The 20,661-nt window shown below is 37.6% G+C and overlaps 1 protein-coding gene across 24 annotated transcripts in view; it reads left to right on the top strand.

Annotated features, from left to right (window-relative positions):
- Positions 1-20,661, top strand: part of DLG2 (discs large MAGUK scaffold protein 2) — a 1,037,827-nt gene that overhangs the window by 694,313 nt on the left and 322,853 nt on the right. For all 24 annotated transcript variants that reach the window (XM_074917829.1, XM_074917850.1, XM_074917842.1 and 21 more), the window contains one exon: positions 11,306-11,475. In XM_074917829.1, the coding sequence (XP_074773930.1) occupies positions 11,306-11,475 (170 nt within the window). The remainder of the gene's footprint in view (positions 1-11,305; positions 11,476-20,661) is intronic.

The raw sequence follows: 20,661 nt of genomic DNA, 5'->3' as shown, positions 1-20,661 counted from the left end.
CCATCTCTGAAATTAAATTAGTGTTACCAGTAGTTTAGCTGTATGCCTTTGGCTTGAAGAGTTTGTCTGGTAGGGACTTTTTTCTTATGATGAAAAATCAGAAGATGTCAGAGATTATGTCCTGTTTCCTAACTACAGGAAACAAACAGAATTACCAGGAGCAATGTTTGCTATCTCTTCTAACAAAAGGATTCGGGGACATTGGATGGAACTAATAAGCAGCAGGTTGAAGAATCCATAAGGAGATAACTGTTAGTAAAGCCATGGAATTCATTGACGGAGAACACTGTGGATCTTAAAAATTTATGTGGGTTTTGAAGGCAGTTAAACAAATTGTGGAAGAAAAACCTATCCAGAGTTATTAAATGGGGGGGGGGGGGGGGGGGGAAGTATCTCTGACTCAGGAAAGTCCAGAGTTGTCAGCAGCTGAAAATGTATTCTGGGTAAATACTGTGTTAAGACTTTTCCTTTACCATCTGGTAGCGGCCACTGTTGGAAAGAAACAGCAGGCTAGATGGGTCCCCTAGTCTGGATTATCACTTCATGTAATTTTTAGGTGAGCAAACACCTTATTCCACACATTTTAGCTCCTATCTTCCCTGCCGTGTGACCCTCCGAGCCGCAGGGGCAGCAGGGTTTCCGCTGGGCAGAGGGCTTGGCTTCTGCAGCCCTGGTAGGTGTGCGGTGGGTGACGTTCAGTGCGGGGCTCCGGTGCAACCCTCGGTGGTGGCCATCTGGCCTTGCTGCCTAGTCATGTGTCTCTGCAGCTATCTTGCTGCCAGGGGCCAGGGTCTCTGATTTTAATCCATTGGAGAGGTTTTTGCACTACAGGGTTGTGACTGTTATTTTCTCTTTTCTGTTTTTATTCCTGTTGGTAGCCATTAATGGGCCCCCTCTTGAAATCAATCACTGCATGGCAGGTTGTGCCGGAACTCAAGCTAGTGCTAAATGAGCTCAGGATTGCAGAGCTGCATTAATGTGGCCTTTTACCTGTGGTAATTGGGTGTAGACACATGGAAAATATTGATCCAGGTGGATTTCCATGCTAGATCTACTCTGTCAGTGTCTGAGCTAGCTTGAATATCTCTGTGTGGGATTTCAGTGTGCCAATTTGATGTAATTTGGAGTCAGGCTCTCTTGGATTCTAGATACTAGCTTGGTGAGTATTTTCAATCAAGAGGTGCATACAAACACTCCCAAACAGACAGACACCCTGTGAGAAAGGTGCACTGCCTAAAAGGATAAAAGGAGCTGTTCGATGTGGCAGAAAGGGTTAACTGAAGGAGCCTCAGCCTTGCCCCAGGAAGTTCTCAGCTAGGCTAGAATGCAGAAATGATTCAAAGTATTTTAAACAACAGATAAACTGCTTTTTAGCCAAGTTTGTGGCTGGAGTGAAGTCTTACAGCTGGGTTTAAGACCTTTAAGAATTAAAAAAAGGGAGAGGGGAAAAAAAAGGCAAATGCTGATGTGTCCTCTGTTGAATCTGTGTGAATAGGAACATATTCAAGCTTCTAAAAATATTTTCTTCTAACAGTATAAAGGCTTCAGGGACTTTTCCATTCCTAATTATATAGTGCAGTATTCTGTCTGTTTCTGACTTGCAACTTCAGAAATAGAAATTAGAATCATAAATGAAACAGGGAGGGGAGTAAAGAGATGCTGTGTATGATAAGGAGCTGTTCCGCTAATATTTTTACTGATATTGTTACCAGTCACCTGTGCTTTAAATTCAATTACTGTTATACAGACCCTTTAATACATTGACATTTCATTAAGATGGCTGTTGTTTAAAAAAAATCCATGAATAACTAAAGCAGTAGTGAAGGACAATATATGTAAATGTCTTATGACAGTTTTGCAGCTGTGCTGGTGTGTCTCAGGTCTCAGCAAGGTCATGTCATGAACAAAATATGGAAACACAGGCACTTCAGGCAATAACATATTCTTAAATTCAGAAGTATTTTCTGAAATCTGACTTATTCCCTGACAATTTGGGCTCCACTCTCTGTTCTTGAAGTGAAATAAATCTCAAAGTCCTCTGGTATCACACCTGCAAGTCACACTGGTGTGACCTTAAGCCCTCCTGGATGTGATCTGAAATTTCTGACTGTATTATGGTAGGCCCTTTTACCTCCTAAACCATCACTTGACTCCTGGCATACAAAGGAGGCATTTCCTTGGTCCTTTTTGCATTCTCATGCAGTTTTCTGGAGGACAAGGATTAGGACTTTGTGCTAGTGGGTCCTGGATGTGGGAATCAGAAAAGTGATTGAGACACTGCGCCGATCCGGAGGGAGTGAGCTGGGTCTGCGTGTGCAGGCTTTCCTGCTGCTCCTCTGCTTCTTTTGCATCCTGTCATTTAGGCAGTAACACACCAGAGATCGACTCTCACTTGGAAAGATAGGTGGCTTTTACCACTGCAGAAATTTAGAGTGAGCAGTGAACCGTGGGGGTAACTAACACAATTTCAGGTCACCCTCCAAAACCTCATGCTGGCAGCTGTGCACTGAAGGCTGGTGGTGTGCCTGTGAAGGACAGGCTGGGTTTCCATTATGTTCTCGTAAAATCTACACATATACTTAAAAACATTCGTACGATTTCTTTATTTCAGTTTCTGAGCTGAAAATCTTTGCAGTTGCTTGGATGAATTGTGAGGCTGCAGAAGCACGGCAATAGGCTTAAACAAGCACGCCCTGCTTTTTGGCAAGACTTGTTAGCTCAGCCGTGCTCCAGCCTTCAGGCTCCCGAAAGCCAACACACCGAAACTGGTTTGCCAGTGCAGGTGGAGAAAGCATCCGTCTGGGTGTATTTACTTAGAGGAATGCTGTGCAAGAGTTTAGTTACCGCCTTTGCACACACACAGAAACACAAGCAGCACAACTTCTGTGCATGGTGGAAGTGTTTGCTCTTCATCTCTCACTTCTGAAAACTTGTTACAAGGGTAAAAGCGGCCAGGAAGAGGAAGGGAACTGCTTTTGTTGGTTATCTATTATTTATGCTGAATATGCCTAGAGGCTGCACTGAGGGTTAGTTCCTGGTTGAGATGAGCCAAGAAGGTGTAGAGTCTCCTCTGGAAAGTTTATTTAGACTTTAAACAGGAAACAAAGGAAGTGGGATCAGGTGGGGTTTTAATAATCTGTATGAAGATTATGAAAAAAAGAAGTTAAGTGACCTATTGAAGGTTGCACAGGAAGACTTGAGGTGGCACCAGACCAGCATTTTTGGGGAAAAGATTATATTTTTTTCAATATATTTCATTGTAATAGATTAATGCCACTTGCTACAGAATTCAGAGGACTGAAGGATTATTTTATTTTCTCTCAGAAATGAAACATTGTCGTTTTAATCCTTATTTACTTTCCTCAAAACCAAAGACACTTCTGCTCTTGATAGAAATATAGGTTAGATTTGATATTTAAAATAGTGCCTTCATGTTAAATACAGTTGGGTTACCATTTTATTGCACCAATATTTGCATATATATTTAAATCAGAATCACTCCTAGGATTTCAGGATTTTATTAAGTTCAGCTAAAATTCTGCTGTGTCATTCATAAATTATTTCCCTCATCATAACTTTTACCAAGTAGTATTTTCAGTCAGTAACCATTCTATGAGATACTTGTTTCATAAAGCACTTAAGTGTCAAATTTGATTTAGGATTGGCTAATGCCTTCATCAGATATTTTCATAAGCACTAGATCCTCTCTAGCTTCCAGGAATAGCCAGAAATTTTCTTCTACTGCTAAGTTTTGTCTCTTTATTTTTAAAATAGACATAGCAGTAGTTTTATACTGCTTTACAATGTCAGAAAGAGGCCCGAGGGTATATGTGAATTTGCTACAGAAATTGGATCATGTGTCTAAGGATCATTATACCTAAGGAAACAGTATGCCCTATGGTACATACATATCATTGGCATTTAGTTTTAGCTCTGTGTTCTGTAATTGGAAAGACCGATCTGAAGACTGCTGTAGTAAATTTGAGATCCTTTTTTCTGAATTCTTAGTTGACATTTAAAAAAATAATAATTTATTCCTCTTGGAAAGAAATTATATGGACCAGTACCAATAATTACATTTTGTACCCCTATATGCTGTAAATTTGACTTACTATGGGATAGGAAAGGTGCATATAGAATTAAAAAAAAAAAAAGTAGGGGAGAGAGAGTCAGTCTTCCCAACTAATGGACTAGACTGATTCTCTTAGGGTCAGATAATATATTTATATTATTATTCACAGATCTCTCAAAGAAAGGATAATAATCAGCTCGTAACCTGTGATCTTGTGTTCCTGCCTAAAGTGCTGTGTTCTTGTAACTACTGGAAGAAAGAAAGCATCAACCCTAAAAGGTTAGACAAAGCAGGAGCAAAGAAACAAAGTGAAAGTTTAGTGTTTCTCTCTCTTATTTTTGCTGTTTACCTGATAGTCTCATACTGATATACGAAGATGTGTATCTACCTGATATGTTCCATAGCTTTGCACTGATTCTCCCTTAATAACAGTATTTTAACCTTGATTTCTAAACTTTGACTAAAGAACAAACTCCGTATCAATTTAAGATTTTCTGAGAGGGCAGCTAAAAAATGTTAGATTTGCTTAGAAATAATCTATTACTGTTGACCGTTCTGCAACAGAAAGGACGGTAACTGTATTTGTGAGAAGCAGGGGTGTCCTATTAATAGACTGCTAGTTAGTCTGGAGGTGTCTGGGTGATAACTAAAACCTCTGGATTCCTGCAGCTTTTAGTGTTATGATGTTGTCCCATGGAGCACAGATCATTCCCTTGTTCTTGAGTCCACAGTTGGTTCCAACTAGTTCTTTTATGGAGCTGCAAGTTGGCTAATGTGTCTTGGCAGGACCATTTAGTCTTCTGAGGCTCTTTGCTGCAGTACTAGGCTGCTTTGAGTTTCTCGACAGGGCACCATATTGCACAGAACAAGTGAAAAGAATGAACGTTACCAGTTGTCGCCTACTATATTTCTAATAAGTGCCTAAGGATTGTACTTGTCTTGTTTACTTATGACTTGACTGAAGCAATTATCATCTTTTCAAGGATGTCTGCACTAAACATGAAACTCAGATGAAGGTCGTCAGGTTTAGAACGAACTTGGAGTAAACCCTTAAAAGAATAGTATTTTTCCTTACTCCAAGCCCTGATTTGCTTTGAAGATAGCGATAAACATTGATAAACCTCTGTGCCTGACCTTCTTCCTTAACAGTAAAATCTCTCATATTTCTTGTATCGGTAACTGTCCTGGCATGATTATAACATGTATTATATATTTTATGATTCAGGGTCCTTCATATCTGAATACAAAAAAGTCTACAAAAGTCTTGTAGAATATATCTATTTTGTTAAACTATTTCACTGAGCCGGTGTGCCATGAGAAGAACTGCTTAACTCATTTTAACTCAGCCATAACCTGCATGGGTGAGTCTACAGACTGGAATAAATTTAAGTACATGCATAATGCTAAATCCCCATTTGAGTATTTTGGCTAAAATAGAAGTAGAATTACTTATACCTCAAAAATTAATCACTATGCTGAACTGAGGTATGAAGTCCCTCTTTTTCCAAGGAAACAATAGCATGGAGATTGCTTTAGGTTTATGTTCATTTAAAATATGGTTAGAACATTTTTTTCTTACTTTTTCTTTTTTTTTTTTTTTTTAAGCACAGCACATTTAGCACTCCAGAATACTTCTAATCACATGTTGCTTTTCACTGAAACACAAGTCAATTTAATTAAGAACTCTGTGAACCTGTACCATCAGCAGATGCTGAGATTATATTGTTAAATCTTAGCAGATAAAGTTCTACATTTTAGGAATAATTTTTAAGAGTTCTTTTTATATAGAATTAGAGAAAATAGATTTCCTCTAGTTTCTTAATTGTTGCAAAAGTCATTAGCCATAGCTTCGAATACTTCTTTTTCTGCTTTCTCTCTCATTAGAACTTTTTACAATTCATTAGAAATTTTTACTTTTTTTTTTTTTTTTTTCATTTTTAAGAAACAACTATATGAATAGACATTACTCAAAGAAGTACATGGTGTTAAGGTTTACAAGTAGACTGGTAATAATTTAAAGTGCTGAGACTATTAAAGAAATGGTTTAATATTTTTAAAAGTGTATTTATAGTATCTTGTTGTGGAAACAAAGAAAGGCGTTTTGGAACAATTTTCCTCCTGCCTGGATTTTTTTGTGTTGAATTACTGTAGGTGTTGGTGTGTTTTCATAATCTTGGATTATGAGGCAGATCTTCTTGGCACAGGTCTAAAACTGTGCCTGAAACTAACTTCTGCAATATAGTGTATACCCATCGACAGGCCTTAGGAAGATTTGGAGATAAATGGGGTAAAGGAATCCGTGTATCAGCTGGAATAAACCTTTGCCATATAGTTGTCATATGAATATCTCAATAAAGCCAGGAAAATACACTGGAGAGCTGTTTACAAGGGCAAAAATTTGCCCCTAAGTGGTACCCTTGACCATCTGAAAGAATTTTCTTAAACTGGATTTACTGACCTTTTTTTGCTATCATTATTTTAGATTTGTATTATTGCAGCATTTATAGGTCACTAAAAGAGCAGAGTTCTTAAAGAGTAAGAACTGTACTGTAAAAAGTTTAAATAAAAGGAAGAAGTGTCTCAGCCCACTGTCACAAACTTCTGTCTAGATAATAACAGCTATGCCAGGTATTGGGCCTCCTGCATGGACTTAAGGAGAAAAATATGACACCCCAGTCTGTGTGTTGAGATGTTGCTTCAGCTTTCTTGTTTTATTCTCTTCTCTGAAATGATCTTATTTTTTAATGAATAATGATTTATTTTTTTTTTATCTATGTTTCTAAATTTAAAATATATTCGGTAGTTTCTAGATTACTGATGATAAAAGAATGATTTAGCCGTTATGGTTAAGGTTAGAATCATCGCACCAGTTTATGTCATTTATTTCATTGCACCATGGAACTGCTGTTTTAGAATATTCTCAAAGAATACTTATAGACCTCTAAGGTCATTATGTTCTGTTGATCTAGTACTGGGTCAGCATGCCCTTTAAAAAAATGTGTTAAAAGTCTGCAGAACTCTGTAGGCACATATATATGTGCATGCTTTTATGCGTGTTCATGCTTTTATGCATGTGCATGTACGTTCCTCAATATTGTATTTCTTTTATTTATGAAAACTAAAACCCTCATCTCTTTCTTCGTGACGGAGAAAAAAAGCCTACAGATTGGGAAGGGTTATCTAGCTGGATATCTAGCACTGGATGTGTTTGTCGTAGCACACTGGATAGGGTAATTGTCCTGCTACTTTTACACTGACAAAGTTTGTATTTGGATATAAACAACATAGTTTGTATAAAGTATTTCTGTCACTGGTTCAGCTTTGTATTCTGTCACTCTTACATTCATCCTACACTAGCAGTATTACTCTCTCTGTTTCTTTAAAGATAGTTTTAATGTTTTGAAGAAGTAGACAACTACAAGGCCAAATTTTAGATGCTCAGGTGAAATTTCTGTTGCAATGTAAATGTCCTTTTCCAAAGGGTCTTGCTTTTTCAGTAAATGGAGATTTGTTGCTTACTGATATTTTTGAGTTAATTCCATGTCGTTTATTGACTTTCTCCAAAAGACATGCTTTTTCACTTAAAAGATGACATCACTAGAGCCTTTATGAGAGGTTTTAGGTAGATAGGGTTATCTAGTAATATCAATATTTATCAATGCAGGGCAAGAGTATATGAAAACAAAAGAAATATAATCCTTAATTTTAGTGTTTTTATAATCCTTTTGCACCTTTTCATCTTCATCCAATAGTTAGGATCCTATAGTTTGTTCTTTAAGCATGGTACTGAAACAAAGAAATTAACAGTCAGAATCCAATAGAACTGTTAAGCAGTTATTCTGTTATTGGCAGCACTGGGGTCGCCCTGGGGATTCTCCACCATAAGGGCTCCCCAGAATTAGCAAGGGACATCAGTTTACATACACACAGATCATACATATTCATTAGATTTCCGAGAAAGGGGTGTCTTATGACAATGAGCTCCCAGAATTCATTTTCATGATAAGAGCACGCATAGTGAAAATAGGGTGAGGGTCTTTGTTGGTCGAGGGAAGAAGTAAGTAGTCTTCTTCACAGTGTTCACTAGATGACCCTCTTTCCAGATCATGAGCTGTGAAGTAAAGTCCAGGTGTCTCCCTCCTAAGTCAGCAAAATCGATTTCCCTGCAATAGTGTCTCTGTGTCTCTTTGTCAGAGCCCCCCTTACCTCATCCTAGGGGTTGCCCAAGTGTTCACTGAAGGCCTTGAGTCTGCCATCAGTGATTTACGTAGGGAGCCTAACGAGTGTTCAATCTTACTTAAACAAAGACACCTCAGGAAACAGCTGAGAAATCAGGAATCCTTGAGAAACAAATGAAGCAAAGCACAAGGAAAGCCTTGAAACAAATGAAGCAAAGCACAGGCAAAGCTTTCATACATCATCTCACAGCTTAGTCTTAATAACTGTTAGAAATTCATTTGTGTTTTGAGCCCTTTCATTCCCTTTCAGTACAGCCAATTGTCTTTCAGGTATAACAACGGTAAGAGTCATAAACTTGACAATCAGATACGTAGTAATATTAATAGAAAGTGTAGCAGCTTAGACAATAATTACTGTCTTTCTGAGTGAGAAGCACTAGCAGGATGTATTCATGATTTATTTAAAAGATGTTTGGGGTTTGTGTGGCAAGGTTTTGGCAGCAGGGGGCTACAGGGCTGGCTCCTGTGAGAAGCTGCTAAAAGCTTCCCCCATGTCCGATGGAGCCAATGCCACCGGCTCCAAGATGGACCAACCGCTGGCCAAGGCTGAGACCATCAGTGATGGTGGTAGCACCTCTGGGATAAAAAACCTGCACAGCTGTAGCTGGGGAGAGGAGTGAGAATATGTGAGAGGAACAACCCTGCAGCCCCCCAGGTCAGTGCAGGAGGAGGGGCAGGAGGTGCTCCAGGCCCAGAGCAGAGGTTCCCCTGCAGGCCGTGGGGCAGCCCATGGGGAGGCAGCTGTGCCCGGCACCCATGGAGCTCCACGGGGGAGCAGAGACCCACCTGCAGCCCGGGGAGGAGCCCACGCTGCAGCAGGGGATGCCCGAGGGAGGCTGTGACCCCGTGGGGAGCCCACGCTGGAGCAGGCTGCTGGCAGGACCTGTGGCCCCGTGGAGAGAGGAGCCCACGCTGGAGCAGGTTTGCTGGCAGGACTTGTGACCCTGTGGGGGACCCACGCTGGAGCAGTTCGTGAAGAGCTGCAGCCCCTGGGAAGGACTCACGTTGGAGAAGTTCATGAAGGACTGTCTGCTGTGGGAGGGACCCCACGCTGGAACAGGAGAAGTGTGTGAGGAGTCCTCCCCCTGAGTAAGAAGGAGCAGTGGAGACGGTGTCTGATGAACTGACCACAACCCCCATTCCCTGTCCCCCTGTACTGCTGGCAGAGAGGAGGTAGAGAAATTGAGAGTGAAGTTAAGCCTGAGAAGAAGGGAGAGGTGGTGAAAAGGTGTTTTAAGATTTGGTTTTAATTTTCCAACTCTGATTTGATTGGTAATAAATTAAGCTGATTTCCCTGGGTCAAGTCTGTTTTGGCTGTGATGGCAATTGCTGAGTGATCTCTCCCTGTCCTTATCTTGACCCATGAGCCTTTTGCTACAATTTTTCTCCTCTGTTCAGCTAAGGAGGGGAGTGAGAGGGTGGCTTTGGTGGGCACCTGGCAGCCAGCTGGGGTCAACCCACCACAGAATAAAGGAATTTATATTAGAGCACTTATTACTTTGAAAGCCAAACCACACAAATAACATTTGGAAAATAATATTTCTGGCATTGAAGGAAACGAGCAAGCTCAACCATTGAATGAGAACTGGAAACTTTGCAATACTGTATTTTTTATCAGCAGGGAAGTATCAATCTTGTGTCCTTTCCAAATTTGACCCATTGTCAGATAAAGGCTGCTATTTTCCACTGTAAATGTTCTTCCAAAAGGCTGATAACACAGAAAGTATTCTGTTTCAAATAGTTGCAGTCTTTTTGTTGTTTTGTTTTGTTTTTAAACAAAAACAACACAAAGACATAACAGAAATCCATCCTAAATTCTCAGAGTTCAGACAGTGGTAAAGCTTCATTCTCAGTTCATGTGCAAATACTCCTGAGCAATATCCAGCTCAAGTGTTCTTTTGCTGTAAAGACTGACATTTGATAGTTGATCTCTATGTATAGAAACATAGCGGAAATGGGAATATTTTTAGCAACCCATATTTTCTCCGCTGATTGTCCTTTCAGACATGTAGAAGAACACATTCATTTACATATGCCTTTTTCTTCTGTACCCAAAATACTTAGAGGGATTTCATAATAAATGTACTTCATAGGAACAATAGAGTGTCAATTCATCTAGTTCTTTGGAATTTGCTCTTCTCGCTTACCCTCATGTACAAAGAAAGGATGGCCCTGGAGTTAACTCATTAGCAAGCTGCTTTGGAGATGGATTTTAGTGCTCTCCAGGTGTAGATTTCCTTTCAAACTTGGACAGATCTGTCAGATAAGGAGAATACTACTCCATCTAACCAGGACATTTTGAGGGTAAATATATTAGTTCATCCTCAGATAATGTAGGAAATGCCCAAAGTAAATGAGGGAATTTTGTTATTATTCTGTGAAACAATAGATACTATAATGACACAGCAGATCTTGGAGTCAGTGGTGAAAATGTAAAGAATGATATTTACTCAGATTATTTAGCATGAAACATTCTCTTTTAAGTTGTCTGCTTTTTGCAGGACAGCATTTTTAGTTTGACAACTTAGAATTCTTTGGCTGTGATGAAGAAATATGAGATATTTAAGGAGGTATTTGTACAATTAGTGATCTCTGTATTAAATCAACTGATTTTCTTAAGAGCAACTGTATTAATAACATGCAGCATGAACGTTGAAACTCAATTATATTGTTTAGTAAAAAGTGTTTTAATTGACAAGTTGTTTATTACTCATTTCTATCACTCTAGTGGATCTATCCCCAGTTTATGAAGGAGGATGGTAGGTGTGGATGATCAGGTAGACTTTAGTTTGAATCGAGTACATTGTTTGGAGGAACTAGGTGTTCTGTTTCTGTCTCATTGCTGATGAAGCATACTGTATTAAGTTTGTCGTCTAGGAGACTTCCCAATGAAGTATTCTTCATTTCACAGCAGTATAGACAAAACTTGGTTTGATCAGAAATAACAGCTGAAGCAATTAGTTTCTATTTTTTGTTGTTTTTTATTTTCTTGCAGGGTCAATGATTGCATCTTGCGAGTGAATGAGGTCGACGTGTCAGAAGTCTCACACAGCAAAGCCGTGGAGGCCCTAAAAGAGGCCGGATCCATAGTACGATTGTATGTTCGTCGAAGGAGACCTATTCTGGAGACCGTGGTAGAGATCAAGTTGTTCAAAGGACCTAAAGGTAAACATGAAAATGAGAAGACATCCATTTTAAGCTTGATGCTTAACCTCTCTTGTAGCTTCAAATGGCATCTGACTGTTGATGTGTTAAGTGGTTGATCTGTCAAATACTAAAATGCAGTTAATTTAGCCAGGTAGAACTTCATGGTTGTACATCTCTTCCTGAAATATAAAGGAATTCAAGGAGTTGTGGTTTGTTTCATTTGATGTTTACTGTAGAGATGACTCGGTACCTCCTCAAGAAGTGCAAGATGCAGAGATATTGTGCTTTACATTGGCAGCACATACACTTCTCTGAAGTTCCTCTACTGAGACTGACTTTCATTTAAGGTGCTGTTGAATATAGAGCTTCTGAATTCTCCCTGTTTTCAGAAGGCTTTATGATTATCCAGTGTATCCTTTCTATTTTCATGTTGATGGTTTCTTCTACAGTTATCTTTGGAACAAGAAGACAAAAATACTAACTTACCCAGATACGTTGGAGAATTTTATTTTATCCTTCAACAAAATTACATGGAAGTCTAGCATGAAATCTTCACTAATCTAAATCAACTTTATCACTTCCAGCAGAACCTTCTGGTTACAGAAAAAAAACCGAATTCCTTTCTAGAAGCATTAGTGAAAATCGTGAATGTTATGTTTTCAGCTTTCCTTTTGCAAATAGCTTTTATTTGCAGAAGTGTTAATTTTAAAATTTTTCATTTTATTGTTTTTTTCTGCCTGAAATTTCCCTCTGGCTACCGTATTTCTCTTCATAGCTAATTTCTGGGCAAAGAAAATGTGTATTTTCACAGTAGATGCAAATACAATCAACAGCAGTAGAATTTTGGATCCATAATAATTATTTCATAAGCAAGTCTTTAATTAATGGTATATACATGAAATGAAGAAATTTGCATGTCTCAATATATGCCATGCACATGGATTATTCTACCTGTTTTATCTACAGTGAATAACTTGTAGCTTTTTCAGTGGTTTCCCTTATGTCTCATCTCATGTGAATATTACAGTATGCTTCTACATAGTTTTTTATACCAGTAAGAGAGTGTATTTGTTTCTAATACACGTGGAATTGTTGAGATTATCCATTTATACTAAGCAAAAATAATTGCACCATTTTCAATATTGCACTATACCTGTTCTGTGTATATGATGGTTGTTTGACACAGCAGTGTATTCATCATCCTCTGCTCTTGGTGAACATTAAGATGTATTTAAACATGCATCTGAGGGTAAACCCTCAAAAGTCTGGGCTCCTGTGATCAATTACAATGCTGAATTGACTTTCTAATAGAAAAGCATCTCTAATGATAGTTTGTATGTGTATGAACTCAGAGTAGTAGTGCAGGCAGCAGTGTTTTAAAGCTTTGGAATTAAACTAAGTGTGTGATGTGGTAGCCATTTTGAGTAACCTAAGGCTAAAGAAACTAAAATTAACGTATCCTTTCAGGTCGTGATGAAACAGTAAAAATCATTCACCATGACCAAATTTTTGCTGTATTTTGGAAATGGACAAGAGAGGCAATCATTATCTAATAACATTTTTGCATCATGTTTGTTTTGATTGTATACCTGAAACTATTTATTATTACATTTATTTTCATAAAAGAGTGGATACTAAAAAAGTGCCCGTTATGACAAACTAAAGCATATTAACTGCTTAGTGCTACAAACATAATTTTGTAGCTATATTCTTACATGAAGTTTACTGCAGATATGTGCTATAAATATTGAATTTTATTGTTAAGCTGAATATCTTTTAAAAATTTTCACCAGTATTATAGAAATAAGTTGACTGGAAACTTGAATGAAAAAAACATTGATGGGCTAGTTCTCTGCAAAAGATGTTTTTTTAATCTTTACAGTTTAGGCAGTAAGGAAGAATACCCTTGTATGCTTTCTATATTACACAGATGAAAAAAGCAGAATAAAGAAAATAGGTTATAGATTGATTGGAAATCTTATCAATACTAATTACAACATTTGTACCAGTTTGCCTTTGAATCTTCCAAAATCTTACATGAAAAATAAACTATTTGTTGAGAGGCATCAAATTTTCATGGCAGAAAATGAGAATAAAACCTGTGAATCTTGGCTGTAATTTTCAGTGCTAGGTACTGGTGTGATGCTTATCTACTCATATTTCAGGTGATTTATCTGTGAACTGCTCTTTCACACCATTACTATACAGTGCAAGGACAACTTAGTATTCATCTACACAGTGTTTCTTACCTAGAGTGAAATTGGGATGTTTTGGTGTCTGGAGTAGGACCTGAAAATCAGCGTGGTAGTTCCCACACCATTCCTTCCTTCCTATTCACAAAGTGAATAAAGAAAATGAATCTGGTTTTTAGACCAGAAGGCTGTTCCATATTAAACTTGGAGTAGCAGATATCTTTTCAGTTGCTTCTTTTGCTGTCTGTCAGTATATGTCAGTATATACTGAGTTCATTCCTCACTGTGTTGAGAATTTACCACATGAAAGCAAGTCTTGGCTTCCATAATATCCTGTAAACTCAGAGATCACTAGCTTGCCTGTGTATGTGTAGTAGATCCTATCTTTCAGCACCTGAAGGAGATAAAGAAGGAAATTTGCAAAGTTTTTAATATAAATATTCTTTTAATTTCATCTGAGTTATTCAGGATGAGGGCTTTTACAAGCTATGAGTCCACAGAGGTTAGATTTTTTTTGAAATGGATGTTAATTTATCTATCTAGCAACCACCATATAAGAGACACAGGTTAATTTTGCAAATCTGTTTTGAACATACGAAGTTAAATATGCATTGTGTAGCAATGAATGGCTTTAGGCATATGGCACGGGAAAGGTCATGGTAGTGTGCTGCCAAGCGGTCCCTTTTGAATGCAGATCCCCGTGCAGTTGCTCCTGCTGCTTTACAGAAAAGCTGTCCTAGCATCGTATGTGGTAAAAGGCCATGAAAACTCTTTAACTTGAGGTTTTGGGAAAAGAGGTAAACAAAGACACAAATTAGTTGCGTAATAGAAGACCAAGGTTTCAGGCAGAACTGCAGCAGTGTAGATATTTAAAGCTGTGCATTCATCAGTTTGCCACACCTGATTGATCATATTTGCTCATGTCTATAGTCTGTGTCTTGAAGGTAATTGCCAACTGTGATCACTGCAGGATCTTCCTTTCCTTCACGTGCTCAGGAGATTGTCTTTTGTATGCCTCTTGTCAGATACACGATTTTAGTGTTTGGCTTCGCATAGCATTTAGTAGTAAACAGTAGGTGTTTTATTTCAGTCACTGCAGGTTTTAGCAACCAGTGTCTTTGCAGTAGCTGAAGGCTGTAACAGAGGAAGGATATACAGTGGGGCTTTCTTATTGAAAATCAATAGGATTTAGACACTACTGAAAATGCTCTCCTTAAGTAATATGCTTTTCTTGCTCTGTCTCAAAACAACAAGACTAACGGTAATGAAAATGGATTGCGTACACTGCAGTATTTGTTCCTGGGGAGCAAACATGCAGACATTCAAAACAGAGCAATTTAATGGTGGTATTTGGCTTTGTAATTAATATAATTTGTGTATTAGCTTCTTATAAGACCTTGTAAAGAACCGTGTATGAGCAGTGAATTACAAAGTATTCAGTTTACAGTGTTCAAACCCATTCAATTGCATTTGACAGGAGGATTTTAAACCAAAGGAATTCCATTGGCCTCTGGGATTTTCATGCTGTCCTGTCACACTGCAAATCTGCTTTTTACTAAAACCAAAAGTATTAAGTAGTATGCATGATGTAAGATAAGTTATAGAAATTGATCTTGATTTCTTTACATTTCATTTTTTAAAGAATCAGCCAGAAAAAATGGATTTCTACCACTGTAGAAAATTTCTGGCAGTCAGAAACAGTTAAACACAGAGGTTGTGTAATATTTTACCTACCAATGCTGAAATGATAATTTTAAGTTCTTCTATCATCTACCAGATATTAAACAAAAAGACAGAAATTAATGATTCCAGTAACTACAGCAGTGTTGGAACACATAATAAACTTCTGACCTCAATTCTATGGGAAATGTGATATCTTAAAAGACAGCACAGCTGCAGAAATGTAAGTTTAGGGTATGTGAAGCAGAACAGCTGAGTACTAAGAAACTTGAGAAACAGCAGACTTAAAAACACCCAAAAAAAGGAACAATATAAAGGATAGCTGATTCTGCAGTCTGGATATTCTGGTGGCTTGAGTATAAAGTCATAGAGAAACAAGATTAATTTCCCACACCCTTCATGATAATTTGATAGTAATTATCATTACTGTGTTTGAACTGCGTTGGAATCTTGCAGGGGTGGCTGGAGCTGCCCTTTTGTTCACTGTATTTTAGCCAGAAAGGCTCTGGACAGATCAGCAGCTATGGCTTTTTTCTGTTGTCTGTGAGCATGCTTTTTTCTCATTCCTGGTAAATACAGCCAGTGATAGATTCTCATCAGGTTTACCCCACTCAGTTTTGGGCATTTAACAAAAGATATTTGGGGACACTTACTCCTCTTCTCTTTCCTGCTCTCAGAATTAGGGCTGTATCAAGACTTTTCATTTAATCCATTTGGAGTGTCATTATTTTATGGGGGTCTAAATTAGAAATTAATGCATCTCTGAGCACTGTTCAGACCAATTCTGTCTCTCTCTCTGGATGGCTGTCCTCCTTAATTTTCTTCTTAATCCACAAAGACTAAGCTCCTAAACTGGGAATCTCAATAAAATACTCAAAAATAAGATGGGATGAATACAAAGAGCATAATATGCATTTATGTTTTGAATTATGTATATCCATCTAAATGTTAGATGAAGTCATTGGGCATAAGCAGTTCCAGAGTTTCCATTTCATTGGTTTTTGTGCTGGACTGAAGCAAGTATGCAGCACATGGTAGGCCTCCTTTTCATATAACTATTTGTTTTATACATGATGACACTGAATAAAGTCACTGGTTGTAATGAAACTTTCTTGCTATACTAAAAAAAGAATCAGTAAGTTTTAAATAGTATTTTTTCAACACATTGATTAGTTATGGAAGTTTCTTGAGAAGATGCAGAGATTTTCACCATCACTATAAGGTAGGATTTCACTGTAGAGTTACCTTGAATTGTTACTGAAATTATTTCTACTCCATTACTGTCTACAGTTTCATAGAAGTTCATACTTCTTTTTCATAGAAGTTGACATATTTTAGTTTGGATTGATGTTTTTATTGGAAAAATCTTGTGTTCTGTTGCATAGATGGCATCCCAGTTTGCAGTGACAACTGAAATAGTCAAAAAAGTACAGTAGAATTGTGTGTATTTTAAAATGTCTGCTAAAAGAGGTGTTCAATTTAGAGCAGCAGGATAAAAGGGGTTTTTAATTTTTACAAGTGCTGCTCCCAGTAAGGAAGGGAGAAATTTTATAACTTTCATCTACTAAAGTGAAGCCAAAGGTTACCTTTTTATCTCAGGTAATAGCTACAGACAGCACTTAAAATGAGAGGGAGCTTTTGCAAATGAAGAACCCCAATTATTTCTTTCCCAATTTCAGAGAACACTGAGAGCTTTCAGATCTTACTGTTTGATAACTGATTGCAAGTGCTTGCTTCAGACTGATGATGATACTTCTTTTTTTATTAATATGGCTATCACTTCTACTACCATACTGGCCTATTTTCTCTAATTTAAGGGACACTAAATACTGCATAGCAAACTTTATCATTTGGGGAGAAGGGGTTTTATGGCAAGTTAGGCAGATGTTTTGTTAATTTATGATCACTTGAAACCTTTAAAACATTTTTTATTTCATGCTAAGAAATGTTTTTATAGTTCCAAAGTGTTTTCAACAAAATAGTTTATTCACAGTTTGAACAGAATCTTAAACCTTTTCTTATGGTCTTTTAAGACTTTTAGTCTTACGATCTCATCAGCTGTGAATTCACTTCTATTTTTCAGTGTTCTCCTCCTGTGCTGTGAGCTTTGTTGTGAATCCTGATCTAAAACAAAGCAAAATGGGGCAACTTAAAAAAGAGAGCTGTAGAAAAATGAGGAAGCAGGCAAACTTTCCCAAACCTAGATTTAATAGACTGTTTAGGTTCTCAACTCTAATTTAAGTGTTTCACTTCATATTACTGTAACACACTATCACTTACTACAGGTATAAATGGAAAACCACCACAACTGAAACTAAAATAACATTTTTTGTGAAATGTCTTTCCTTGAAGGGACTCGCATTTCATCCAGTTAGCAGAAAGTGCTCTGTCAGGCACTAATACATAATTTTCCAGTTTTAAGATAGTGATTCAAAACCATCATTTATAAGTTAACATCACTAAAAGGCATGAGTTCCCTGCAGGCTAGGATTGTCTAATGTAAGAATATGTGAGTATCTGCATAGTTTATTGCATGAAAATTGTATTCTCTTGAAACGCATGAAATTAGAAAGCTCTGTGATAATGCTATAAAAGCCTTTGCTGTTTTTGCGAAAATATTTTGACACATTAGTGTTGCCAGTGCCTGATGGAGAAAAAGTGGTAGGTTGTATCTGCACCTTCATATTTCACAGACTGAGGATCTCATTCTTTAATTAAAGTGATATCTGCATACAGCTGCTATTATTATACCCTGCTTTATGGCACAAATAAAATATTAAATGTGTTAGCTGCCTTTGGTCACTACAGACTTGCCATCTCATTTGTTTAAATTACCACATAGGAAATATTTCTTAAAAACCATTCATTCTGTAGAGTGGTTTCTTCCACTCCTGAAGAAAAGTAGTGCTTATTTATTGTAATCTTACATAATAATAGTAATTATTGTTATTAGAGGGGCACTTTAGTTCTAGTATTTCAGGCTTTGGCTACCATCTTCTGGTCTTCAGTGGAGAAAGAAAGTAAATCTGTCAAGATTTTTCTTACAGTTGCAGTTAAATGGCAGGAGATGGTGGTATCAAGATGTTGTCACATCAGACCAAATTCAACCATCTTTGGACCTACATAGTCAATCGGTAAAGTAATGATTTTTCAGATCAAAAAGGGTCATTTCAAATGGAATTCAGAAGCCATGCATCTGGTTGGTTGTCTCACCTAAAAATAGACCTATCCTGTGAGCCGCAGGGTATCGCTTGTTTTAAGTCTTATACTTTCATGGTAATTCTGACTTCCCTCTTTTGTGTTTCACTGTAATTTTCCATTAGCAGTAAAGGAATAAACAAAATTACTTGGAAGACTGTGAGCATTTTTATATACATATATTTTGGGTTTTTGTTTTGTTTTTCCCTTAAAACATTCATTTCTTAAGAACTCTCCAAGCAGTTCAAAGAATCCTGGGTTAATATGCAAAATGAACATCTAATCTCACAGTAGATTTTAAGGATCAGTTTCCAGAAATGATTCACAAAGAGTGAGTTTTCTACTGAAATGAACAGCACTTTCTGCAACTCCATCATGCTAACTATTTCTGAAGTGGTGCAGTAGCAATTTCAAAGTGCAGTGCTGTATTTTAATAGCCAATTGAGATGGCTATAAAAATCCAGCACTGCGCATTAAGATCATTACTAAATTGCTTCAGCAATACTTACTGATGAGGCAGCTCCAGCAGAACACGATTCATCTTAATGAACTGTGTGGCTGCAATAGAGCAAAAGCAGCAGCACAGGGAAAGAAAGATACACAGGTAGGCTTGGATGCCAAAAAGCTTAAGATTTTGTTTCAAGAAAAATAAGCTTTGGATAGCTTCTTTTTGTCTTCAGTGGATGAAAAAAAGTAAATCTGTCATCTTGTTTGTTACAACTGCAGTTAAATGGTAGGTGGTGGTATGAAATTGTTGTCATGTCAGAACAAATTCAACCATCTTTGGAGCTAAATAGACCATTGACATTTCAATTGACAAAAGCTTCTGTGCTTGTCCTTTCTGAATTAGGTAGAAGTTTTGTATTATTATCCAGCTGCCTAGATGTTTTCATCAGCTCTAACTAGAGACAGCAGGTGATACGGTGTACCAGTGTGACCTTGCTTTTTTATCATTCTCTGTCATAAGATGCCAATCCTTTTGCTGTGGTCAGAGTTACTTCTGTGGCTTTTGCTGAGAATCAAGAGCAGTTAGCATGACTTACTAGATTCCCCCTGATACTGTTCTTGTCACCTTGGCAGGTTTAACTGACCTCTCTCTGGAAATTTGAGGGGAGGAAGATGTTGGGTTTCTTTTCTTTGTCCACTTCCTCTACCTATATATAGAGAAAGGGCTTTTAATTTCTCCGCTCAGCTGTTGGATAAGTAATGGATGCATCTCCAGGTTTGGCTCATATGGCTTGCTTCTGGGTGAGAATAAAGAAAGCCATTTCAAAAATTCTGTGTTTGATTTATCCTGTCCTTGTGGAAATGCTTCAAAGGAAGTTGCTTACTAAATGGATTTTCCAGCTACATAATGATCTCTGGCTCACTGCTGAAAAGTTTCTTGCAACATCCTGTGTCTCGGGCTTGTATGGAAAACTGTGATGTCTGTGCTTTAGGATGCTATGTGATATTGCTGCCATTTTCTCTATGTCATTTTTTAAAATCACAAGACTTGTCTCCACCTCTAAGTGTCTTTTTTTTTTTTTTTTAATTGTCTATGATACAGAAATTCCCAATGAATCTTGGCCAACTTCTTCTCCAGCTCTAAATTTTTCTCCTAACCAAATGTAGTGTAACTACAGTAAGTCTCATAATTTTGTCATTATAGCATGCCTTTGTACTCCTTTTTTCCTTTAGATTATAAATTTCTGGGTCAGAGAATAGTTTCATCATTTCCCTCCCCATTCTACAGTGCTGTGTAAGAGTTAAAAGGGGAGTTACAGAAGATCCCTTTCATTATGTTTGCCATTGCTGTTTTCATCAGGCCAACAGAAGAGAGGGAGGAGATGCAGCAGACAGTGTAGCAGGGTGTTAATTGTCTCATCAGTATTTCCAGATACACAATAAATCAAAAGATGAGGAAGGAGAATGGCGTCATTTGCTAAACTACTGGGCTGAGTGTGGAAAGAAAGGCTGTAGACAGGAGCCCAATGTCTTGTTTCTGTTTTCTTAGTGGAGGAGTGAGAATTTTCTAGGGAGTGGCAGTTTTCTTTGCCTTTTTTCACTTGTTCCTTGTTTTAAATTCCTCAGGTAAGTTTTAGAGAATGATTATGCTTGATCTTTCACCACTTTAATAAATAAACAATTCTAT

Source organism: Athene noctua, chromosome 1 (genome assembly GCF_965140245.1).
Source record: "Athene noctua chromosome 1, bAthNoc1.hap1.1, whole genome shotgun sequence".
Classification (NCBI taxonomy): Eukaryota; Metazoa; Chordata; class Aves; order Strigiformes; family Strigidae; genus Athene; species Athene noctua.
Note: the sequence above shows the minus strand (reverse complement) of the source record. Positions and strands in the feature narration are given on the sequence as shown.